The 23,197-nt window shown below is 40.7% G+C and overlaps 1 protein-coding gene and 1 long non-coding RNA gene across 5 annotated transcripts in view; one reads left to right on the top strand and one right to left on the bottom strand.

The window, feature by feature from the left end:
• The window catches only part of DIAPH1 (diaphanous related formin 1), a 97,613-nt gene that overhangs the window by 41,060 nt on the left and 33,356 nt on the right, over positions 1-23,197 (top strand). For all 3 annotated transcript variants that reach the window (XM_038530398.1, XM_038530400.1, XM_038530399.1), the window contains 10 exons: positions 738-846; positions 2,189-2,299; positions 2,473-2,591; positions 3,229-3,345; positions 3,947-4,062; positions 4,757-4,821; positions 6,594-6,773; positions 7,597-8,346; positions 9,427-9,541; positions 10,054-10,062. In XM_038530398.1, the coding sequence (XP_038386326.1) occupies positions 738-846; positions 2,189-2,299; positions 2,473-2,591; positions 3,229-3,345; positions 3,947-4,062; positions 4,757-4,821; positions 6,594-6,773; positions 7,597-8,346; positions 9,427-9,541; positions 10,054-10,062 (1,691 nt within the window). The remainder of the gene's footprint in view (positions 1-737; positions 847-2,188; positions 2,300-2,472; positions 2,592-3,228; positions 3,346-3,946; positions 4,063-4,756; positions 4,822-6,593; positions 6,774-7,596; positions 8,347-9,426; positions 9,542-10,053; positions 10,063-23,197) is intronic.
• On the bottom strand, positions 9,406-19,620 carry LOC111092023. 2 transcript variants are annotated; one of them, XR_005355460.1, is made up of 3 exons: positions 19,445-19,620; positions 15,567-15,706; positions 9,406-9,657 (listed from the first exon to the last, which is right to left on the bottom strand). It is a non-coding gene; the product is annotated as an uncharacterized LOC111092023 (long non-coding RNA). The 2 variants fall into 2 exon arrangements; XR_005355461.1 differs by having other exon boundaries at positions 9,406-9,624; positions 19,445-19,616.

The raw sequence follows: 23,197 nt of genomic DNA, 5'->3' as shown, positions 1-23,197 counted from the left end.
ACTAAGGGAAGATGGCTTATACCTATAAAACAAATCACATGCATAGGATAGATTTTTATTGTTGTGGAGCAGTTTGGTTTAGTAAAAACTGAATCATATCATTTGTTTCCTCTCACCCTTTTTTTTTTTAAATTTTTTAATTTAGCAATTGGTGTTGAACATTTTTCTGTTTTGGTACCTAGAGATCTACCTTATCTTTAGTGGCTGTTTAGGATTCCATAGTATGTATATCCCATAATTTAAGTTTCCTCATTGTTAGACTTTTTAGGTAGACATTTTTTTTTTTTCTTAGCAGATTCTGGCCCCTGCTTTAGGTGATAAGTTGTTTTACTATTACAGATGATGTTTGTACATATGTTCCTTTCACATTCATGCATTTATGTTGAATAAGTTTCTAGAAGTAAGCCAAATGTTATGTGCATTTAAAACTGGTAATATTAACTACCCCTCCAAAACTTAAACAGTTTATGCTCCATAGAATGAGTGTCTTAATTTGGTATCCATAGATAGGAGTCTAGGAATAGGGTTTTAGGGAATACATTTTTCTGAGGAGATTGTCCTTAGTTTTCAGTAGATTCTGGTCCCTACCCTAGGTGATGAGGAGAATAATGTTGGAAGTCTGATGTTTGATAATGTTCTATTTCCTAACTGATCTGTGCCTCTGTATAATCTATTGGTTGTGCCTGTCTGTGTCAGAGCACCTGGACATTTCTCTCCCTTTCCTTTCTCCTGGGCAGGAATGAGAGAGTTTTGACAGCGATGACAGAAAGAGCTGAGATGGATGAGGTGGAACGTTTCCAGCCATTGTTGGATGGATTAAAAAGTGGGACCTCCATTGCACTCAAGGCAAGTATATCCTCTGAAACTGGGCCCAAGAATAAAATTCAAGATGGAAGGACTTAGGTTCGTTTGACTTTTTAATAGAACACATGGAATAGTTCCCAGCTATAGGCATACCTTGAAGATACTGCAGGTTTGCTTCCAGAACACTACAATAAAACAAATATCTTAGTAAAGTGAGTTAAATGAATTCTTTGGTTTCCCAGTTTCATGCATGTAAAGTTATGTTTACTCTATACTGTAGTCATGTGTGCTGTAGTATTATGTCTACAACAACACTCTACCTACCTTAATTACTTTGCTTAAAAATGTAACTATCATACAGGCTTTCAGCAAGTCATAATCACTGATTACAGATTACCATAACAAATAAAATAATGAAAAAGTTTTAAATACTCTGAGAATTACCAAAATATGACACAGAAACAAGAAGTAAGCAAGTGCTATTGGAAAATCAGCACTAGGGGCAGCCTGGGTCGCTCAGCAGTTTAGTGCCACCTTCAGCCCAGGGTCTGATCCTGGAGACCCGGCATCCAGTCCCACGTCAGGCTCCCTGCATGGAGCCTGCTTCTCCCTCTGCCTGTGTCTCTGCCTTTCTTTCTCTCTCTGTCTCTCTCTCTCTCAATCTCTCATGAATAAATAAATAAAATCTTAAAAAAAGGGAAAATCAGCACTGATAAATTTGCTTGACATGGGGTTGCCACAGACCTTCAGTTAGTAGGAAAAATGCACTACATAGAGCAGTGCAATAAAGTGAAGCGCACAATGAAACAAATTTTGCCTGTATATATTTCAGGATTTGTTCTGAAGGGAAGATGATTATCCTTCTCTCCAAGAAGGCAAAGAAAAAGCAGCTTTCCTTATTTTGAGATGGGGGAAAGGGCATGCTATGTATTTATATGCTAGGAAAGCCAAGGCCAAGAACAAAGTATACCATCAAATCCTTGGAATCATTTAGACCTCTAAGCTCTCCAGACCTGGGTTCAAATGAGGTCTTACTGCTCTAGCAGAAAGTTCTTGTAGTTTTGTAATACATCTTCTTTTTTTTTTTTTAATATTTTATTTATTTATTTATTCATGAGAGACACAGAGACACAGAGAGATAGAGAGATGCAGAGACATAGGCAGAGGGAGAAGCAGGCTCCGTGCAGGGAGCCCGACGTGGGACTCAATCCCGGATCTCCAGAATCAGCCCCTGGGCTGAAGGTGGCACTAAACCACTGGGCCACCCAGGCTGCCCCTGTACTACATCTTCTACATTACATTACAATCAGTACGCACGTAAAGAAAATGGAATCTGGATCTCTAGGAATCTACAATGACATACTGCTGAATTTTCTCACTTTAGGTGGGCTGCCTACAGCTGATCAATGCTCTCATCACACCAGCAGAAGAACTTGACTTCCGAGTTCACATTCGAAGTGAACTGATGCGCCTGGGGCTGCATCAGGTGTTGCAGGTGAGATTCAGCTCTTTGTTAGGACAGCCACACTGTGTCCTGCTTGCTCTGATAGTCCTGTCATTTCTGGTGTAACTTCAGCTTTCAATTTAAGAACCAGGCTGAAAGGCTTGGGTTTCTAGCCAGCATAGGACACTTCTGGGTTCCCTGACTTGTACTTTTGTCATTGACAGGACCTTCGAGAAATTGAAAATGATGATATGAGAGTGCAACTAAATGTGTTTGATGAACAAGGAGAAGAAGATTCCTATGACCTAAAGGGACGGCTAGATGACATTCGAATGGAGATGGAATATCCTTTTTATGGACTGGGTTCAAGACATATGAGACATTCAGTGTAGATCCCTGAGGACTCAGAACAGGGCATCAGCCTGTGTATCTTCTCAGTAGGTAAGGCAGATGTCTTTTGATTGCAGTCGGCTTTATTTACCTCAACTTGAAGCAGAGAATTGAGGAAAGTGATCTGAGTATTCCTCAGCATGGAAGTAACTATCAAAATGAGCATGAACCTCCTAGAACATGAGATCTTAGCTTACTAAAGTATAGAGCTAGCCTTTGGAGAACATGTACAAGTCGGGGAGTGGGCTTGTAATTTGCTTTCTTCTCAGTGTCCCTGAGACTGACAGAGGGAGTAGTTTGGCTGCATATTGCTATTTGACACAAGTGACTTGTAGGCAGTTTTCTTTTCTGCCTACTGCTTTATCTTCAAGCCAAGTACTGGCAATCCTCTTATCTCCATGTATAGTACACCCAACTCACCAGTCCTTTGGCCTGAGGAAGTTTATGGAACTAAAAATTTTGGGTAATGTTTATAAGAGAAATGACTGTTAGAAGTGGCATTTTGTGACTTTTGCCAAGAGTAGGGCAATCCACCTATTAAACATGGTTTCTAAAAAATATGCTTTCCTTAGCCTCTTCCTCTTTTCCACTGACTTCAGTGATGTCTTCCAGATTCTCTTAAACACAGTGAAAGATTCAAAGGCAGAGCCACACTTCCTGTCCATCCTGCAGCACTTGCTCTTGGTCCGAAATGACTATGAGGCCAGGTAAGATGGTATACTTGTGAGAAGTATTGAATTTGAACCTAAGTAGAGAGAGCAAAATCCTTAAATTCAAAGACTGTCTCTAAAGGGGAAAAAAGGGACAAAGACAAGGATTACAGTTTATTTTTAGTCACATATAAAAGGAGCAGTTGTCCTTTTAATCTGACTGAATGGCATCCTTATGGAAGTGATCAGAATGTATAAGGTAAAATGTCCTTCGTTTTTTGAAGAGGGGAGGTAAGGTGGAGTAAAGATGATAATCAAGGGAGGTACCATATAAGGTTCTTTCAGGTTGCCTAGCACTAGAGATTCAGCAGCTAGCTATCACAGAAAGGATCAAGTCTGACTTTTAGATGGGAAATGATTGGCACCAGATGGTAGATGGCAACAAGTTTTGATTATCTGAAGTAGATGGAATAGCTGTTGTAGAAGTGGGAGTTTCCTAGCATGGCAGCAGACTTCTGTTAGTTTTATGAGAAGGTCTTTTAGGGAACACTTCTCAGGTCCCTCTGTTATGAAAGCAGTCAACTTTTCCTAATCCTGAATGCTTCTGAAAATTATATTTTGGTTTTCCTCTAATAACCTTGTTCTCTTCCTTCCATAGACCTCAGTACTATAGGTTGATTGAAGAATGTATTTCTCAGATAGTTTTGCATAAGAATGGGGCTGATCCTGACTTCAAGTGCCGACACCTCCAGATTGATATTGAGGGGTTGATTGGTAAGTATATTCTTCTGTCTGGCTCCTTAAAACCATACTCTACCTTCCATTTTTTTTTTATCTTCCAGTGAAATTTTTAGAGAAGATATCTTTCTAGTTTCCAGGTATTTCTGTTTTTATCTTTAGGTGTTAACCAACATCTATACTAGGAATATAGAGAGAGTTACTGCAAGGGCTATTATTTTTAGGTAATGAGGCATAGTTATCTGTGAAGAAAGGGCTTTGTTAGGGTGGCAGAGCCCGGTAATTGCGTAAAACTTAAACCTTTATTCTCAGAGATTCAGTATTGAACTATGAGAAAGTTTAGGGAGCCCATGGAATTGTGGATATAATTGGTTTAGTGTTGGTTTAGTGTTTCATAAATGTAAAAATTTACCCCCGCTCACACATCACCCCACTTTTTGAAGGGACTTTACCTGTTATCTTTGCCTCCTGCTGGTCTCGGATATTCTTAAGTACCCCTTGTGGGCACTCTCCCGGCCACCCAGCATGGTAGCCTTACTGCATAAAAGGCACTCAGAAATTGCATGTTGAACTAAAGATTTATTTCTTTGCTTACTGCAGAACATTTTAAGAAGGATAATACAAATAAGGAAATGGACAAAAGACTGCCCTTTTGTTATATTGAAGGGGTGTAGGTAGTGAGGGAAAGACGAGAGGATAGTAGCTTCACTTACTGACTACTTCTTTTCAGATCAAATGATTGATAAAACAAAGGTGGAGAAATCTGAAGCCAAAGCTACAGAGCTGGAAAAAAAGGTATGTGTGAGAGATCAAAAACATTGAGGCCTTTCTTTCTTTCTGCCTTTCCTTTCTTTTACTTTTTAAGGATTATGATTTTTTTCTGACATGTAAAACTGTTACCTGTGATATTTTGCAGGCATTCAGCACCCAGTAGCAGTTCCTAGGGGAAACCTTTCTGGTGTAGCTTAGTCACTGGAGAAACTAATATGGATATGATACTGAGGAGTTAGTAGTGTACAGTTCTTGAGCCCCTGGGTAGGACAAGAATGACAGATGACTCTTACGTATAACAGTGACAGCTCTTGCAGTTTTGCTGGCATCTCAGGCTTCTTATCTCTAAAACAGGGACAGGTTCTTTTTTTTTCCCCTCTTCATTTGTTAAGGACTTCCATTGTGGTTGATAGGGTTTTGCTCCTAGAGGCTGGGATTGTACACCATAGCTGCTCTGGTTTAAATGTCTTAACAATGTTAAATTTCTTTAAAATTTTAGGTTTATTTGTTGGGCTTTTTTTTGTCCCTCCCCAACCCCCCCCCCTTTTTTTTAACAGAGAGTATTGTGTGTTTGTGTGTGTGTGTGTGCGCGCGCGTAACTGCAGGATGGGAGTGGGGAAGGGAGCAAAGGGAGAGGAAGAGAATGTTAGTATATGTGCTGCCTAAGGGAGTGTGAGAGGGAGAGAATCTTTAAATATTTTTTATTTATTCATGAGAGACACACAGAGAGAGAGAGAGAGAGAGAGAGAGAGAGAGAGAGGCAGAGACACAGGTAGAGGGAGAAGCAGGCTCCATGCAGGGAGCCTGATGTGGGACTCGATCCCGGGACTCCAGGACCACGCCCTGGGCCGAAGGCAGGCTCTAAACTGCTGAGCCACCCAGGGATCCCCTAGAGGGAGAGAATCTTAAGTGTACTCTGCGATGAGCACAGAGCCCAAGGTAGGGCTCAATCTCATAATCCTGAGATCATGACCTGAGCTGAAATTAAGAGTGGGATGCTTGACCAACTAAGCCACTCAGGCATCCCTGTTTGTTTTTTAATTGAAATACAGTTGACACACAATGTTATGTTAGTTTTAGGGGCATAACATAGTGATTTGACCAACTCTGTACATTATGCTGTTCTCTCCACGAGTGTAGCTACCATCTGTCACCATACAACACTCTTATGATACCATTCACTGTATTCCCTGTGCCATACCTTCTGCTCTCCATCACCTATTTTACCCATCTCCCACCCCCTTTCCCTCAGGTAAATACCTCTTTGTTCTCTGTATTTGTCAGTTCATTTCTGCTTTTTTTGTTCATTTATTTTGTTATTTATTTATTTACTCATGAGAGACCAAGAGAGGCAGAGACATAGGCAGAGAGAGATGCAGGCTCCATGTAGGGAGCCCGATGTTGGACTCAATCCCAGGACTCCAGGATCAGGCAGGCACTCAACCACTGAGCCACCCAGGTGTCCTCCCATTGTTTTGTTTTTTAGATTCCACGTTTAAGTGAAATCATACAGTATTTGTCTTAGGTTGTTTTTATTTGTTTTTTTTTTTTTGGGGGGGGTAGTTTTTATTTGTTAATCTAACTCCCCAAATTAGAAAGACTTGTAGAAATGATCCCCAGTTCCCCCTTCTTTAACTTGATTTTAAGGTCAAAATTACGGTGGTCTTTTCCCCCAGGCATTTCCTGGGAAACTGAGCTCCTTAAAGAATTAGAACAAAGCAAAGAATTTTGGGGAGTAACATTGTTTCTTGCTGGAATGGGGAGCTCACTAGGGGCCTGATTCTTTTCTGCTTTAGCTGGACTCAGAGTTAACAGCCCGACATGAGCTACAGGTAGAAATGAAGAAGATGGAAAGTGACTTTGAGCAGAAGCTCCAGGATCTTCAGGGAGAAAAGGATGCCTTGGATTCTGAAAAGCAGCAGATTGCTACAGAGAAGCAGGACTTGGAAGCAGAGGTGTCTCAGCTCACAGGAGAGGTAATGTCTGAGCAGGCAAGGCAGAGTGACCTCCATGCCATCAGCAGCCTCATGACAGGCCTGTCTTACAGCAGGAGTCAGTTATCTTACTCCGGGAGAGGGTTTGACTACCAGTAGGTGATCTAGTTAGATGATGCTTATTTTAAAAATCATTTACTTTATTTTATTTTAATTTATTTTATTTTATTTATTTATTTTATTTTATTTTATTTTATTTTATTTTATTTTATTTTATTTTATTTTATTTTATTTCAAAACATACGATAGAAAATTTGGGAAAGATGAGCAATACGGAGAATAAAAGAAGTCACAGTAATACCCAGAAATGAAACTAATAGTTGTCTCATAAATTCAGGAGTAAAATCCAAAAAAACTCTTCGTATGTTTGCTAATTTTCTCTTATTTTAGCTGTTTCTGAACAGATTAATGTTCACACTCTCTTTGCAGTTAATATGATTTAAATGATCTAATGATCTGTGGTATCTGATATCTTGATCATTTATGTGGTTATTTCTTTAGAATAATTGATTTACTTGAACTTTGCTTTTTCTAATTAAAGGGACAATTTCACATAAAGGTTGAAGTTGCCTTTTTAATGCAAAGCATGCCAAACTAAGAACATGAAGACTTGAGTTCTAGTTTTGGGTCTGCCACTAGATATCTGTGTGACTTTGGGGGAATCATTTCATCTGTCAGACTCCTTTTAGTGTCTTCATGTGTAAAATGAGAACTCTGGACTAAGTAGTTTTTTAGGTCCTTCCCAAGCCCAGTAGACCCTGATGTGGAGTGAGGAATAATACTTCCATTGATGTTGTTCCTCTAGGTTGCTAAGCTGTCCAAGGAACTGGAAGATGCCAAGAAAGAAGTGGCTTCTCTCTCTGCTGCAGTTACTGCTGTGGCCCCTCCTAGCAATGCTACTATTGCCCCCACTCCTGGCATTGTTATTCCACCTCCAGCCCCTCCTTTACCAGGGGAGCCTAGCATACCCCCCCCAGCTCCTCTTCCTGGAGATGATACCATTCCTCCTCCACCACCTCCCTTTTCTTTGCCTGGGGGTGTTGGTATCCCTCCACCCCCTCCTTTGCCTGGGGATGGTAGCATCTCCCTACCCCCTCTGCCTGGGGGTGCTGGCATCCCCCCACCCCCTCCTTTGCCTGGGGATGCTAGTATCCCCCCACCTCCTCCTTTGCCTGGGAGTACTAGCATCCCCCCACCTCCTCCTCTGCCTGGGAGTACTGACATCCCCCCACCTCCTCCTTTGCCTGGGAGTACTGGCATCCCCCCACCTCCTCCTTTGCCCGGGAGTACTGGCATCCCCCCACCTCCTCCTTTGCCTGGAGGAGCAGGCATGCCACCACCTCCTCCTCCTCCTCTTCCTGGTGGTCCTGGAATCCCTCCACCCCCTCCATTTCCTGGAGGTCCTGGAATTCCTCCACCTCCTCCTGGAATGGGTATGCCTCCACCTCCGCCTTTTGGATTTGGAGTTCCTGTAGCCCCAGTTCTGCCATTTGGATTAACCCCAAAGAAGCTTTATAAGCCAGAGGTGCAACTCCGAAGGCCAAACTGGTCCAAGGTGAGAATTTCTCTCCATTTTTTCCTCAATAGGTAGTAAGAAACCAATTCAGTTTCCTATTTTGTATTTTGTGCCCAGGTAGGCTTCCCCCCCTTTTTTTTTCTTACAGATTTTATTTATTTATTCATGAGAGACACAGGGAAAGAGAGAGGCAGAGACATAGGCAGAGGGAGAAGCAGGCTCCATGCAGGGAGCCTCATGTTCCAGGACTCAATCCCGGGACTCCAGGATTACACCCTGCGCCGAAGGCAGGCACTAAACCACTGAGCCACCTAGGGATTGAAGGGCTTCCCTTTCTTAGGGCTAGCATCTGTCTTTCTCAGGTTCCACTCACGCTTATGTTCCTTCAGCACATATTAGGCATCTTCTGTATGCCAGACATCACTTTGAAGAATTCTTTGGGCCCTATACTCTGCTACAAAAGCTAAACAAATCCTTAAGTTAATGTTTTGGTCTTTCTTTCTCAGGGTATGAGAACCCTGCCATAGTAACAGAGAATTTGACAACAGTCATTTCATCAGTCTGCAAGCTGCTGATAGTAGTGCTGATCTGAAAATGGTGGATTTATGGATACACCCTGCTATCTCACTCCCCTATAAATGAGCTAAATGAGAGGATATGTTTGCATGGCACAGTATTGTCCCCACTATGTAATTGAGGCCCCTGTGATTCTGCATCACCCTTCTGCTTCCAGAAACCAAGTTAAAGGAGCTGAGGGATTTATTTATAAATTGAACAAATTTGTCATAGTTAGCCAAATTGATGGGAAAAAATGTTGTAGAACAAGGAAAGATGTAAAATAAAGCCTCGATTTTTCTAAAACTAGAGGATTTGAGGTTAGAAGGAGGGTAAGTAGCATAATTGGATCTAGCTCTTGAATAACACCAATAAAAAAAGTGGAAGCACTGTGTCTTGACCTTACCACAAAGAGTGCAGCTCTTCTGTGTCTCACATTAATCTTCCCCTAGTGAGACAATGCTGAGAACCATCACTCCCCTTTTTTGCATCTTAGTCAGTTTTCTAGGATGGAAAGTACAAGGCTCAGCTTAGTAACTCTGAACACCCTGCCTGTATCTACAGTTTGTTGCTGAGGACTTGTCCCAGGACTGCTTCTGGACAAAGGTGAAGGAGGACCGCTTTGAGAACAATGAACTTTTCGCCAAACTTACTCTTACCTTTTCTGCCCAGACCAAGAGTGAGTACCTTCCTCTTCCGTGCACAGGTCCAGTATAGGACTTAGAATATCCTTTAGGTGGATCTCCCATTCCATTCCTTTCCCTGGGTGAGAGTTGAAGAGAGGTAGTTTTTCCCCTTTGGAAGAAATTCAGATATTTTTGGATCCCAGGGATGCTGGGGTTGGGAAAGAAAACTGTTGCATTTTGTTATTTTTCTTTCCCATTTTTTTTGCATGTAGGTATTTTTTTTTTTTTTTTTTTTTTGTCATTATAACATGTTGGGGAATGAGAGTAAGGTGACAGGAAGCTTATTAGGGGGCCCATTTTGATAATACTCTTGAACTGATTCTGGTCCTGTCTTTAAGGTACCATCCCAGACCTACAAACTTAATTAATAAGGGTTGGGCCAGTCTTTAACAGGTTAGGTGATTGAGTGACTGTCTACAATAACAACCATATGTGATGCTTTTTCTTTCTTACATTTCTTTCCAATATCTGATGCTTTCCTCTTCCTGGCCCTTTGCTCCTCCAGCTTCAAAAGGTAAGAATACAGAAGAGCCTATTAATTGGGTATCGTGAACATTAGACAAAAGATGTAACAGATGTAAAGGAATTTCTTAGAAAACTGAGTTGAGATAGAGGATTGATTTATTTTCTGCCCCCCCCCCCCTTTTTTAAAGAGTCCAGAAGGACCAGTAACTGTGATATTAACTGACAGCATAGACAGTTGTTTTAAGTTTAGGTCAAAGCTGCCATATACTTGCTACATTCTGTAGCATGTTTGAATTGAATAGGTAGCTTGCCCAAGGTTAAATGACCAAATCCAGGGATCTTGTCTTCTGGTCCATGTGTGTGGGGTTTTTTTTGTTTTTTTGTGTTTTTTTTTTTTGGTATAAATTTTTGCTTTTCTTTTTCACCTTCATATCTTCCCGTTTGCTCTAGAAGAGCTGATCTGTTTTGCCCTCTTCTTTCTTCACTTCCTAATTCTTGTGGTTTTGTGCTATCTTGTGACAGGGCACTTGTAGTTATTTCCTTGAGGGATACAGTATTTGAATTTAATGACATTCGTAGCATAATCATTTTGTATTTCCATCTTACAGTGTCTCTTCGTTTCCTTAGAGGTATATTATGACCCTAGTGATGAAAATTAAGTGCAACTTTTGAGCATTTCCCCCTCTTCTCTCTGCCTTCTCCCCACCCCCAGTAAATAAACATTTATTCTTTTTTTTCCTTAAGTGAACTGATGGAACCAGGCTGCACTTTGTTCTCTTACGGAGCCTAACATTGCTAGGTGCCTTTGGTGGCCTCTAATTATGTGTGTGTATCTGAGAGTGTAAGATCGCTGTACCCAGGTGTGATCTCTTGCCCTTCACTCAGCGCAAAGTGGCCTTGTACTCTAGAAGCACTGTCATCTTCTGAACTAAAGCTCAGTCAAGAGGATTACTTCTACCTGTTTAGTGAAAAATACTGTGATAATGACCACTTAGGCTATTCTTGTATATCAGTGAAGACTAGTTGACCGAGAAACTCAAAATCAAATGACTTCCTAATTTGTAAGTTCACAAAATATACACCTACGTTGGCCTGTGGCATAAGGCCCTTTCTCTGAGCATCTCTGTCCTCTGAGCATCACTGCACACTCACACTGGGCAGCCCTATTCCTCCTGCCTGTCACCCCCTTCTTCTGTACATTTGCATTACTAGGGATTATAGTTAGGTGGTTTGCAGTTTCATGCTCTTCCTTGGCATTTTATTCGCACTGTGAATTGATAGTGTTTTAAAAATACCCAAGAAGACCATATCTCTTTCGTCATTTTTAGCAGTGTAACCAGATTTCTTTTTTTTAAGATTTTAGTTATTTATTCTTGAGAGACACAGAGAGAGAGAGAGAGAGACAGAGAGAGAGATTGAGGCAGAGACACAGGCAGAGGGAGAAGCAGGCTCCATGCAGGGAGCCTGACGTGGGACTCAATCCCAGGACTCGAGGATCACGCCTTGGGCCGAAGGCAGGCGTTGAGCCACCCAGGAATCCCAAGTAACCAGATTTTTTAATGTTCCTTCAGCTCTCAGATTCTGCCCTGGAAACTACTTTCTTTTCATGGAAGGTTCTAACTTTCTACCAGCCTTGGCTCCCCCCTCTAATTATTCTTAGAAAACTCTGTGTATTACTCTGATTTTAAAAAATGAATGTGAATTAGTCATTTTAATTTAGTGGAATACTGATCTTCAGGTAGTAATCTGCACTACTAGATTGCTGCTGTTGTGATGGAGGAAATTTCTAGCTTGTCTTTATCTTTTGCTTCAGTTAGCACTTTGAGGTGTTAAATTGACACTCTAATTTCTTCCTCTTTTCATTAGGACACACTAGGGGATGTGTTCTTGAAAATTACTAAATCATGAGCAGTTTCCCACACATTCTAAATCTTAATGATTTTAAAGAAATGCCTGGGAGAGGTTTGTTTTTTTTCCCTGTCAAATATAATCCTGAGTATTTGTTTACCTGTTTCTGACCTACTTGCAGCACTCAGCACATCAGAACTTGCCTGCTGCTTGTCGCCCTTGCTACGTCTATATTTTCATTCATTTCCTCCCGAAAAAGAACTACCTCCCCCTTTTAAAAATTATTTCTTCTTTGGATTTTTAATATTTTACCGACTTTAATGCTACCTGTTTTACTTTTTTTCTTCTCTCTACCTGCTTTCTTTTCCTTTGAGTCAGTGTGTTAATCTGTGGTGGTACAAGAGGTGTTTGAATGTTGGGGCTTATTGAACGTGTCTCTTGGGAACAAAATGGTTGTCTTAAATACCATACACAGAGGCCTCAGGTAGCAGCCAGAAGTGCTGTGTAGGGACCTGATGCCATGTGTAATTACCACTGTAATCGTGGTAGCTAATTTGCCTTTGTCTTTCCTAATGCAGTTTTGAACTTCCTTCTCTTGGTGTTCAGGCTGGCAAACTCAGTGCAGACTTCCCAAGTAACCCCTTTGCTCACAACATACCCAAAAACACTTAAGTAAAAAAGTAAACACTTAAGTAAAAAAAACTTTGAGTTTCTTAAAGCTTTTATCAGGTAGAGAAATTCAAGTTCTAGCAACTTCAGAGGTGAGCACTCAGAAGACCCACATCTCCTCAATATGAAAGCAAGGTTTCTTTTGTTCCTGGTACTTTAAACATGACCAGTATAAAATTTCAGGAGATCTTCATCCTTAATTGTTTTTCAAGTAAGTAACCAATTTCAGTTACTAAGTCTCTTATTCATACTCTTAATATTGATGATATAATTAAATGATAGTAAATCATTTAATTTTACCATTCCATAAGTATTCTGTCCTTCAGATAAAGAATTAGAGATACAGCGTGAATAACTTTTACAAGGCTATATAATAGGTGCCACAACCAGGATTCAGACCATGCATGGAGTGTGTGATTCCAGAGTCCTTACTCCAGCCCTCTGCTTCCCAGAAGCATATGTCCCTGTCCTGAAAACTTTTGGAAGCTTAGACCCAGACAGAAGATGAAAAAAGAGGATATGCTGGCTTTTGCAACCACTTCATTCAGGCACTTCTTAGTACCTGGCAGTGACTCTTAGTACAAGAAAGGAACAGCAGATTAGGGAAAGTAGGTGAGATGCTGGATATTTAGAGGTGAGAAAGAGGAGACATATTCTGATTCTAGTATATTCAATTATAGCAAAACGAATCTAGTTGGAGAAATAAGACCTGCTTATGTAGTACAGTGAAAGTCTTACTTAGATGATTACAAGCCAGTAGTTCCCAGGCTTGATGAGGAAGTTATTTGGACACTAGGTTTTCATAACATTGCATTATTTCCTCTCTTACTTGCCAAATACAAGTGTCTATTATTTGTTAGATATGGCTGTATTCCTTATGTTTTACTGATAGCCAAAACTTCCTGTATACCTACTCCAGGAATGGACATTAAAGAAAATACCCACCTCATACTTTACATCTGCCTCCTGTAATCAAGGGTCTCTTGCTCCTGCATCATTATGGTTCAGGAAGATGTGAGCCTTTTTACTAAGAGAAGAGCCCAGAATGAGGAACCAGTCCTCAGATGTATACTACAGATTCTCTTACACTTTTTTCTCTCTTAAGGATTAGTCTCTTGTTTTTGAACTCTGGTCTTCCCATATTAATCATGAATTTACTCAGTTTATTCCTTGCCAGGGAATATTTTGAATTCAGACTTGATGGGCAGTACTATAAAACTTCTGGTTCTTTTCATTTTTTCACCCTCCTTTTGGTGATCAGCAAGGAACCTTTTATCATAATGTCTTTGTTGTCTCTCTTGAATTCCTTGGGAACATGTTAATTTTTTTTTTTTTTTTTCAGTCTTTTCCTAGGGAGCATTTTCTTCACTGCGGTGACCTCCGGTCATTATTTCTTTGAATAAGATAACTAGTTTTTCATTCAGCTTTCCTTACTCCCTTGTGTTGATGACATGATCTCATGAAAAGTAGTATCTCTTGAAACTGTGTGAGAAGTGGTAACTGTTGTCCTGAGTACAGTGGCAGTTTCCTTTTTAGGTTTATTCCTTGCTTCCAAAAACCTTTTGGGCTCATGAGATCCATAAGCTAATTACGCTGAGTAGGTGCACATTGGACAACATGTAGTGTTAGACCCCCTCTCCCTGTTAAAGTGTGAGGTACATTATGGAAACTGAATCAGAACAGTTCTCCAAGTTGTTTTCAGCAGTGATTCAGAAAGAACTGGCTAAAATAAAAAATAAGGTATTGACCAAGAGCTTAGAATTTTATAAACAATAACAGTATTCTAGTTAGGATTTGACTGTGCGTCAGGTTCCCAAGATTTGTGCTATTGTCCCACAAGTCAGAACTATTGGCAACAGCCGTCTTTTGCTCTCCCAGAACTTTCTTGGTTCAGGCTTTAAGAGGAACCTGTGGTGGGGAAGCAATCCCTTCTTTCCCCCTAGATTGTGAAAGGTCTTTTTCCCGTGATCCTCTCTGTCTACTAGGTGGCACTCCGTCAATTGGATCTTTATCAGGAAATGTCCAAGTGAATCTCTTTAGTTCCTTCAACTTTAACTCCTAGAAACAAGACTTTGTAACCCCTAGAAACAAGACTCAGCATGCTCTACATTATTCAGTGAGTCTTTTGACAGAAAGATGTCTGCTCCTTCAGTTCCTTAGTGTATAGGATTCAGTTCCTCTCAAGTGTATAGGATTAGGACCCAAGGTGCTATTCAAGAGAATATTTGTTGGGATTGTTGTCTTTTTTTTTTTTTTAAGATATCTATTTGAGAGAGAGCACGAGCCAGGGAGTGGAGGGGAAAGGGCATAGGGAGAGGGAGAAGCCACCTGGGTGCCCCGAGATTGTTGTCTTTTAATTAATTTTCTTGGTTCTAAGTAGGATCAGACTGTTAGTGCAAAGTACTTGGGAAGTTCCATAATATCAGATGATACATGCTTGTGATTTAGAAAACCTAAATCTGGGGTGCCTGGGTGGCTCAGTCAGTTAAGCATCTGACTCTTGATTTTGGCTCAGATCATGATCTCAGGGTCATGAGATCCAGATGCCCAGCATGGAGCTTACTTAAGATTCTCCCTCTTCCTTTCCCTGTGCCCTTCTCTCCCCATCTCCTCACGTATACTTTCTTCCTTTCTCTCTAAAAAAAAATAATAATAATTAAAATTAAAAACTTAAATCACAAATGTGCAGTTATGAGGAGCCCTGCACATTTGTGTTGTCCTCTCCCCATCATCAGGGGTATAAAAAATAACCTAAACTATCCCTTTCACATACCCTCTCTACTCCCAACCTTTCTATCACTATTTGCCTTGAATTCACTGTATCTAATATTAGGCTATTTATCTTGGTTTATATTACTCCCCATAAGAGCCCCAGACCTCCAGGTCACCCTCTCCTATACTTGAATTCCCGTATGGGTCTCTGTGTATCCTATTCGGTCTCCTCCTCTGATCCTACTTGAGTGCCTGAAACCCATTCTCTATCCTCTGGAATTCTGTGGTCCATTACTAGCAAAATCTCCTATGACATCAACCCACCTTGTTGCTCTAATAGAGACCTGTCTTTCCCTCAGCATTACTTTTCTTCTCGCTCTCTCATGCAGTGGACTTGGGCTGGTGTAGATGTCCTCTTTGTTGTTTGTCATGATGCCTTCTTTTCAACATGTGCAAAAAATACACTAAAAATATAAAATTAAAAAATCTTCACCTTGCATTGGAGTTACCATGGTTAACATACTTTACACCTGCATGTGTTATTCTAATAAAGGAACAGGCAAAATCCTCTTCTCTTTGTAGTTCAGGTGGGGAAATGTGGGAAATTTTCATAGAGCCTTACTGGAAACTTAAGAGGATTTAAAGATAAAACTACAGAAATATGAGAGTATACACATATCTTTTTTTATTTTTTAAGATTTTGTTTATTCATGAGAGACACAAAGAGAGGCAGAGATATAGGCAGAGGGAACAGTTGGCTACACATGGGGAGCCCAGATGCAAGACTCGATTCTGGGACTCCAGGGTCATGCCTTGAGCTGAAGGCAGACGCTTAACCACTGAGCCTCCCAGGCGTCCCAGTATACACATATCTTAATGTAATCTTTGTAATCCCAAGTGGTAGATACTGTTCTGCATTTTGTTTGACATGGCTCAGCATCTCTTAATATCATTACATACAGATAAACCTCATTATTTCTAATGGATAGTTGTATTCTTTTTTTTTTTTTTTTAAAGTTTTATTTATTTTGGAGAGAGACAGAGTGAGCATAGAGGAGAAGGGAAGAGGAAAATAGAATCTCAAGCAGACTCTCCACCAAGTGTGGAGCCCGAGGGAAGAGCTTGATCGGAAGACCGTGAGATCATGACCTGAGCTGAAATTGAGCCAGTTGCTTAACCTAGCTGAGCCACCCAGGTGCCGCCCTGATGGATAATTGTGTTTTATCAAATGCATAATATAAATTTATACAGTTGATCCCTTACTGAGAAGTTACCAGTTTTTTATATTATAAGCAGTGCTGCAGGAAAAATCATATTTATCTCTGTATTCTTGCATTTCTGCACGGTATATTCTTAGAAACAAAATTTCTGGACCTACATTGCTGGGTATAGGATTGTACCAATTTCCCCTTCCATCAAAAATAAGAAATTACTTATTGTAACATCTGATAGGGGAAACTGATGGTTTGTTTTAATCTGACCACTAATGAGATTGCACCAGAAATTTTCCTTCGTACCTTGATTCCTCATCTGTAAAATGAGACAGATTAACCTAAAGATACCTCTCAATTTGAAACTTCTGGTCTTATTATATATATATTTTTCTTTTTGCTTGCATAAGCTTTCTTTGGTTTTATTTAGTCATCATCTCAAACTCCTTTGATTGTTTGCTAAAATATACCTCTTGTATTAGTTTTCTTTGTTTTGCTCTGAGTTTCATTCTTTTTCCCTGCACTGAGGTGTCTGTCATTAGAAATTGCTGCTTGTTTACAACTAGTATTTGGGGGTATAGAGCTATACTAATGCAAAACTGTAGAACTTTTGCATGAAGGTTGCAGTTTTAGTTTCCACAGAAGACTTACTGGTGGGGATTTAGGGAGGGTGTCATCAGATAAAGATAATTAAACTTTAATTCCTTCTAAACTGGGGGAATTTGATATATCTGCAGTGTGCACTTTCTCCTTTTCGCCACCAGATGGCACATGGATCTCTTCTGTTTTAGATGTGTCATTGTTACGTAGGGGAATGATACAGTCATGTTAGAGAGTGACCGCCTCTGTTGTTTTCCAATACAAACTGCTTGGTATGCTGCCCTCTATCTGTCAGGAAATTCCTTTGGAGGACTCATCAGTAAAATAAAGACAGAAAGCCGAAGCTTGCTATTCTGCAAAAGGATCTTTTCCCCTTGCAGCTAGTATCTTTAATAGGAGCAACATTTGTGTTTTTTGGAGGACACAGAGGCTGGAGAATGTTTTCATTTTTGTTTTAGTCTGATAACTTCATGAAAGCATAGCCTTCCTTTTAGCCTTCATGAAAGCATAGCCTTTCTATTTAGCTTAAATAGAAAATTATTTTTTACCAGCTTGGTAGTTCATTATATACATATTTGTAACCCCATGATATTCATATTCTTAATCCCATCTCTGTCTCTACTGAATAGCTACTTGAAGCACGTAACAGAACTAACAGCTAATTATATACTTATAACTTCCCAGAGACAGTATACTGAATTTATTTCCTTGAAAGAATTCCCCAGACCTACCTTGGGTAGAGTTTGCTGGTGCAGAAAGGCTTTTATTGTCAACCCTTTTGTATCATTTGTTAACTCCTAATTATCCCAAGTTAATCCCAGTTTTAGAGCCTCTATTCAGACTTGTGTGTGCCTGTGGTACCCAAGTATCATCCAACATTACCTGCTGAATTTCAGATTTGATATCTGACAAAATGTCCTTTTAAATGGCCTTGTCTGAGGCTTCAACCAAACATAAGGTATCACTATTGTCTAAACTTCTCTGTCATCTTACACTTAGTCCCTACATTTTTTTTTAAGAAAAATTTTTTTAAAAATTTATTTATTTTATTCAGAGAGAGAAAGAGAGAGAGACTGAGAGGCAGAGACACAGGCAGAGGGAGAAGCAGGCTCCATGCAGGGAGCCCGACATGGGACTTGATCCCAGGTCTCCAGGATCACACCTCAGGCTACAGGCGGTGCCAGACCGCTGCGCCACCGGGGCTGCCCAGTCCCTACATTTACATGTCTGTTTCTATTGCTAATTTCCAACTTTAGTGTAAGGATTGCATAAGGAGCTTGTTTTGCTAGTTCTGTTTTTTTTATTATTATTATTATTTATGTATTTGAGAGAGACAGAAAGAGCACAAGTGGAAAGGAGAGGGAGAAGCAGGCTCCCCGCAGAAAGCCCAATGTGGGGCTCCCTCCCAGGACCCTGGGATCATGCCCTGAGCTGAAGGTAGATGCTTAACCAACTGAGCTACCCAGGCACCTCAGGAGCTTAAAGGTATAGATGTAATGTAACTCTTGTTCTTGCTTACCATGCAGAGTAGGGATCGGAAATGTGTTGAGGAGGAGGAATGGGATCTCTAGGAAATGTCAAGAGTAGAGCTGGACTTTGGGATAAGCAGGAGAGTGGGTGATCCAGTGCTCCTAGACTGCTACTTGCTGGAGCCCAAAGCATCTGCCTCAAGGGAGCAGCACTGTTCTCAGCATCATCCCTCATATGCTTCAGGAATTAATTTTCTGCAATTATGGTACTAGTTTTCCTGTAAACATAAGGTTATAGACCAGTTTTCAGGGAGTACTCACGATGTCTCCACCATAGGATGATTCCTCTGGGGCTTTTTGCTTCTCTGTTACCTGTTTTATTCTGCATAAGTAATCTAGGTGGGCAGCCCTGGTGGTGCAGCAGTTTAGCGTCGCCTGTGGCACGGGTTGTGATCCCAGAGACCCGGGATCGAGTCCCGTGTCGGGCTCCCTGCATGGAACCTGCTTCTCCCTCTGCCTGTGTCTCTGCCTCTCTCTTTCTCTCTCTCCTCTCTGTGTATTCTCATGAATAAATAAATAAAATCTTTAAGAAAAAATAAAGTAATATTCCTTTTTTTGAAATGGTAGTTGCAAAAACTTAGCATGCCTGTGTATCCTCTCATTCTCCCTATTTTCCCTGCAAACTCTTTTATGTAATAAATGATTGAAGACACCAACTCTAAATGTATAGCATTTCCTCCTGGAGCCTTCCAGCCATTGTGGTCAAGAGAAGAGAGACTTGGAAAGTTCTGGTCTGAGCCCTTCCAGACATTTAACAATTCTGGAGCATTATATTCATGAGCAGGAGCAGAGCTTTGTATCACTAGCATAGAGGAGCTACTCCAGAGAGGGATATGGTCTTTAAAGGAAAGGGATGACCTACCTCATTTTTTTCTTGCTTCCTTCTCAGTTTTTGCTCTGGAGATAACTGCTCCAGAACTTAGTACACTCTAACTGTACTGTTTTAGAATTCCGGCACATTGCCTTTCAGAGCAACTTGAAAGAATGCTCAGGAGGACACAGTGCTAGGCAGGAAAAGCTGGAAACTATTATGTACAACCCTTATTGCAATTGTGTTTACAGAAAAAAATGCAGAAGTAAAAGATTAGAAGGGAATATACCTTATTCCCTAAAGAATACTATAGCAATTATAGTATTGCTAGTATGGTATAGTATATGCTATAGTATGCTAATATAGTATGGTGCTAGATTTCTTTCAATTTCTCTATAACGTGGTCATCTTATTTTTTATTTATTTATTTTTTTAACTAGGAAGAACAGAAGGGTTAAGAAAGTTTGCCAGCTTGAAAAAGGTCTTTAGGGGCACCTGGTAGGTTCAGTCAGTTAGGCGTTTACTTTCAGCTCAGGTTGTGATCTCACAGTCCTGGGATAGGGCTCCACATCAGACTCTGCTCCACCTGGGGAGCCTGCTTCTCCCTCTGCCTCTGCCTTCCTCCCTCTCATGAATAAATGAATAAAATCTTTTTTTTAAATGGTGGTGTGTTTCAAAGTGTTTGGACTTAAGAAATGAATATTTACAAAGCAGAATGCTAATATCCAGCTCTACAGGATAGGTAACAATATCTGTGCTTCATTCTGTGTTATACTCTTAGCCTGCTTATCTTTGAAAAATCAGGTTCCAATTTTAAAAGCTTTTAAGAGTTCTTCTGTAACATCATCCCTCTGGGTGAGGGAACCCCAGTTATACAACAGAAGGGCACTGGTAGCCCTATGTATGTATGCAAGATAGGATGGAATCTTTCCTCCTTCCTGAGATCCTACAGTAATCTGAACTAGGTTTTTAGAGTCTTATCCTTTCCTTTGCTATCTGTTAGATTAGAAGTGAGATGTTATGTGTGTGTGTGTTTAAAATTCCTCTTGGAAAGAACTGCTGAAATTCTTCAAAGAAAAGTGCCCCCCTTTCTTCTGCTTCCATTCTTACTCTGCTTGCATTTTTCTTTTCAGCCACGGGGTGTGCGCAGTTGAGCTATTTTGGCTCAGGTTCCACATTGTGAGGTCAGAGACTAGGGATTGGAGGAGAATATCAGGTGACTTTCAGTAACTGATGACGGTGCTGTCCTCATTCCCCACCCCTCTTCCCGCCCCCCTCCTGCTTTCTCCACCCTTTCCTGGCTTCCACCTTAGGAACAAAGAAAGGGAAAAAAACAGCAATATGACGAAGGAAACCAGCTGCTGCCATGGCAGACTCAGGCTGGGGGCTGGGTATTTATTGCATGTGTTCTCTTTGTTAGTTTCTTACCCTGTTATTTCGCCTCCCAGGACCCTGACTAAAATGGAGGGTGTTTCAAGGATTCTTTGTTACAGAAAATACCTTAGAAATGTGCAGTTTACTCAGGATTTAGATGAGACACAGCAGAGATTAAAACTGTTACACGCACCTAGAAAAAGATGAAGGTATTTTGCCTTCTCAGTCTGATTCAAGAATATCTGTTTGATATCAGATGCTGTGAGTGGTAGGAGCTCTTTATCTGTTCTTTCCAGTCATTGTAACAGTGCTGCCTAATAGGTGGTATCTTCATTTTATAACTGAGAAATTGAAAGTACAGAATTAATTTGTCTTTTGTTTATTAATATTTCTTAGCAAGTCAATACCAGGCCAGGTTTTGACCCCTGATCTGTTAGATTTAGAAACTAGCATTTAGGGGAAGGCAGGCCTGTTCAGAGGTGCCTGCTTCTAGGGACTGCTATGGTACTAGGCCAGCACTTTGCTTTTCACCAGTGCCCTGTCCTGATTTCTTCAACAAATAAATCTCAAGGGAAAAATGAGATGGAGGGGAACTTACACATTAAAAGAGAATTTAAAAATATGTCAGCCAGTTGCAGTGTGTGGATCTTAGTTATATTCTGATGGCTTTCTTTTAAGAAAGGCAGAAATTGTACACCTAGTGCCTTATTTTGATGCTTTTTCTCCTGCCCTCTAGCTTTTACTGCCCCTTGCCTATCCTTCCAGCTCACCCTCACTCCCATCCCTGACTGATCTCTTCTTGAGCACTGCTGTACTGAGTCATTGTCCTGGGTGTGCTGGGAAACTGTGTGAGACACTCTGACTTCTTGTCTAAGTGATCAAATGTTTTGAGAAGTGCCCAGATTTCTAAAAGTGCTTTTCTGCCACCCTTTCAGACTTCTACTTGCTCCCTTCTTCCTAACTCTTAGCATTTGATTTTTGTCCTTTTGGAATTGAGTTTGCCTTTGTTCATGTCTTTCAGGTTTATCCATTTCTGCCAATTTGTTCAGTCTCTCCTTAAAGCCTGCACATCCATGGTGATCTAGTTCTGTGGGACTTAGCAGCTGGGTATTTGTTTTGGCCAGGAAGTTAGTGATAGGAATCTGGTTTTTTTCTCCTATAGTGTATACTTGCAAATGGCTTTGAGGTGCTGAATTTTTCCCTCATGTATATTATAGCTGTGGGAAACATAAAGTAGAAATATTCCACATGGGCACCTTCTTAAATTAGCAGCACATGATCAGGCATTCTTGCTGTGTCCTTTCCTCAGAATCAGAGAGCTCATGTAGAGCTTTAAGACATGGCTTATTATATGCTGGGAGGATTTGATGATTTCATAGCTATGTTACCCTCACAGAAAGTTTGTTGTTATTTCCTGGGGATCTTACCACTAAGTGTTCAGAGCTTTTAGGTAAGCTAGGCAGATCTAGAACTCTTCCCCAAAGGCTCTGTTATATCAGAACTATATTGGTATTAGAGCCCCCCCACCCTTTTTTTAACCTGTGATTCTTTGCTCACCTGTATTATATGTACTGCCTTTTATCTCTCTTCATGGAGGTTGGATAAGCTCACACATTGGTTCTGCTCCATTTAAGTGAGTAGAAGCCAGTGGTGACTTGGATCCCCAGATTTCTCAGCATGTTTCCACTTTTTCCACCTTTCTCATGTGTTCCTTCTTAGTCATAAAGTACTTGGGTTACTCAAGGGAAGTATGAGATTATGGAGGGTGTTACCTGTAGGATAGGGACAAATACCTCAGGCTTCATCTCAGGCAGAGTAAGTAATATGTGGTCCTGAGTCAGGGTGTGAGAATGAAGGTTAGGTGGAGTGGCTGTATAAAGCAGCCTGAATCTTCCAGTCCTACAGAATCTTAAAGCCCTGCACGCTCTTTTGAGCCAGGCTGTGTTCTCAACAGTATTTTCCCAAGGTCCTTTTTTCTAGCTCACTTACTCACTCCCACCTGCCATTTTTAAGAACTTAGTTTCCAGGATGTCAGGCAACTCCCTGTCCTCCATTTCCTGTTTGTGGTCTTCATTGAGAGAGGCCTACAACAGGAATTCCTGGGGAAATGATGGCTTCAGCTGTGGGACTCCGGGGGCCATTAGCTCATTACTGCAGTTGGGGAATACTGTGCTACATAGGACCTCCTTTCCATTCTGGGGGCACTTAGAAGCTGTTACTGATCAGAACTAAGCAGTCCCTGGGACTCAGGCCGCTGACTTTGTGCCTTGACTCTTTCTCTTCAGAGACTAGAAATTATCTTCCCTTCTTGTGCCTTAATCTGCTTAAATTTTAGAATTCAGCATAATCTAGATTCATGACAAAATTAGCTTGGACTCTGTAGGATGGATTATTTTAACATACCCAAAAATGAAGAAAGAGAAATAGGGT

The sequence above is a fragment of the Canis lupus genome, chromosome 2, assembly GCF_011100685.1.
Source record: "Canis lupus familiaris isolate Mischka breed German Shepherd chromosome 2, alternate assembly UU_Cfam_GSD_1.0, whole genome shotgun sequence".
NCBI lineage: Eukaryota > Metazoa > Chordata > Mammalia > Carnivora > Canidae > Canis > Canis lupus.
This window is presented reverse-complemented; position numbering and strand designations above follow the sequence as displayed.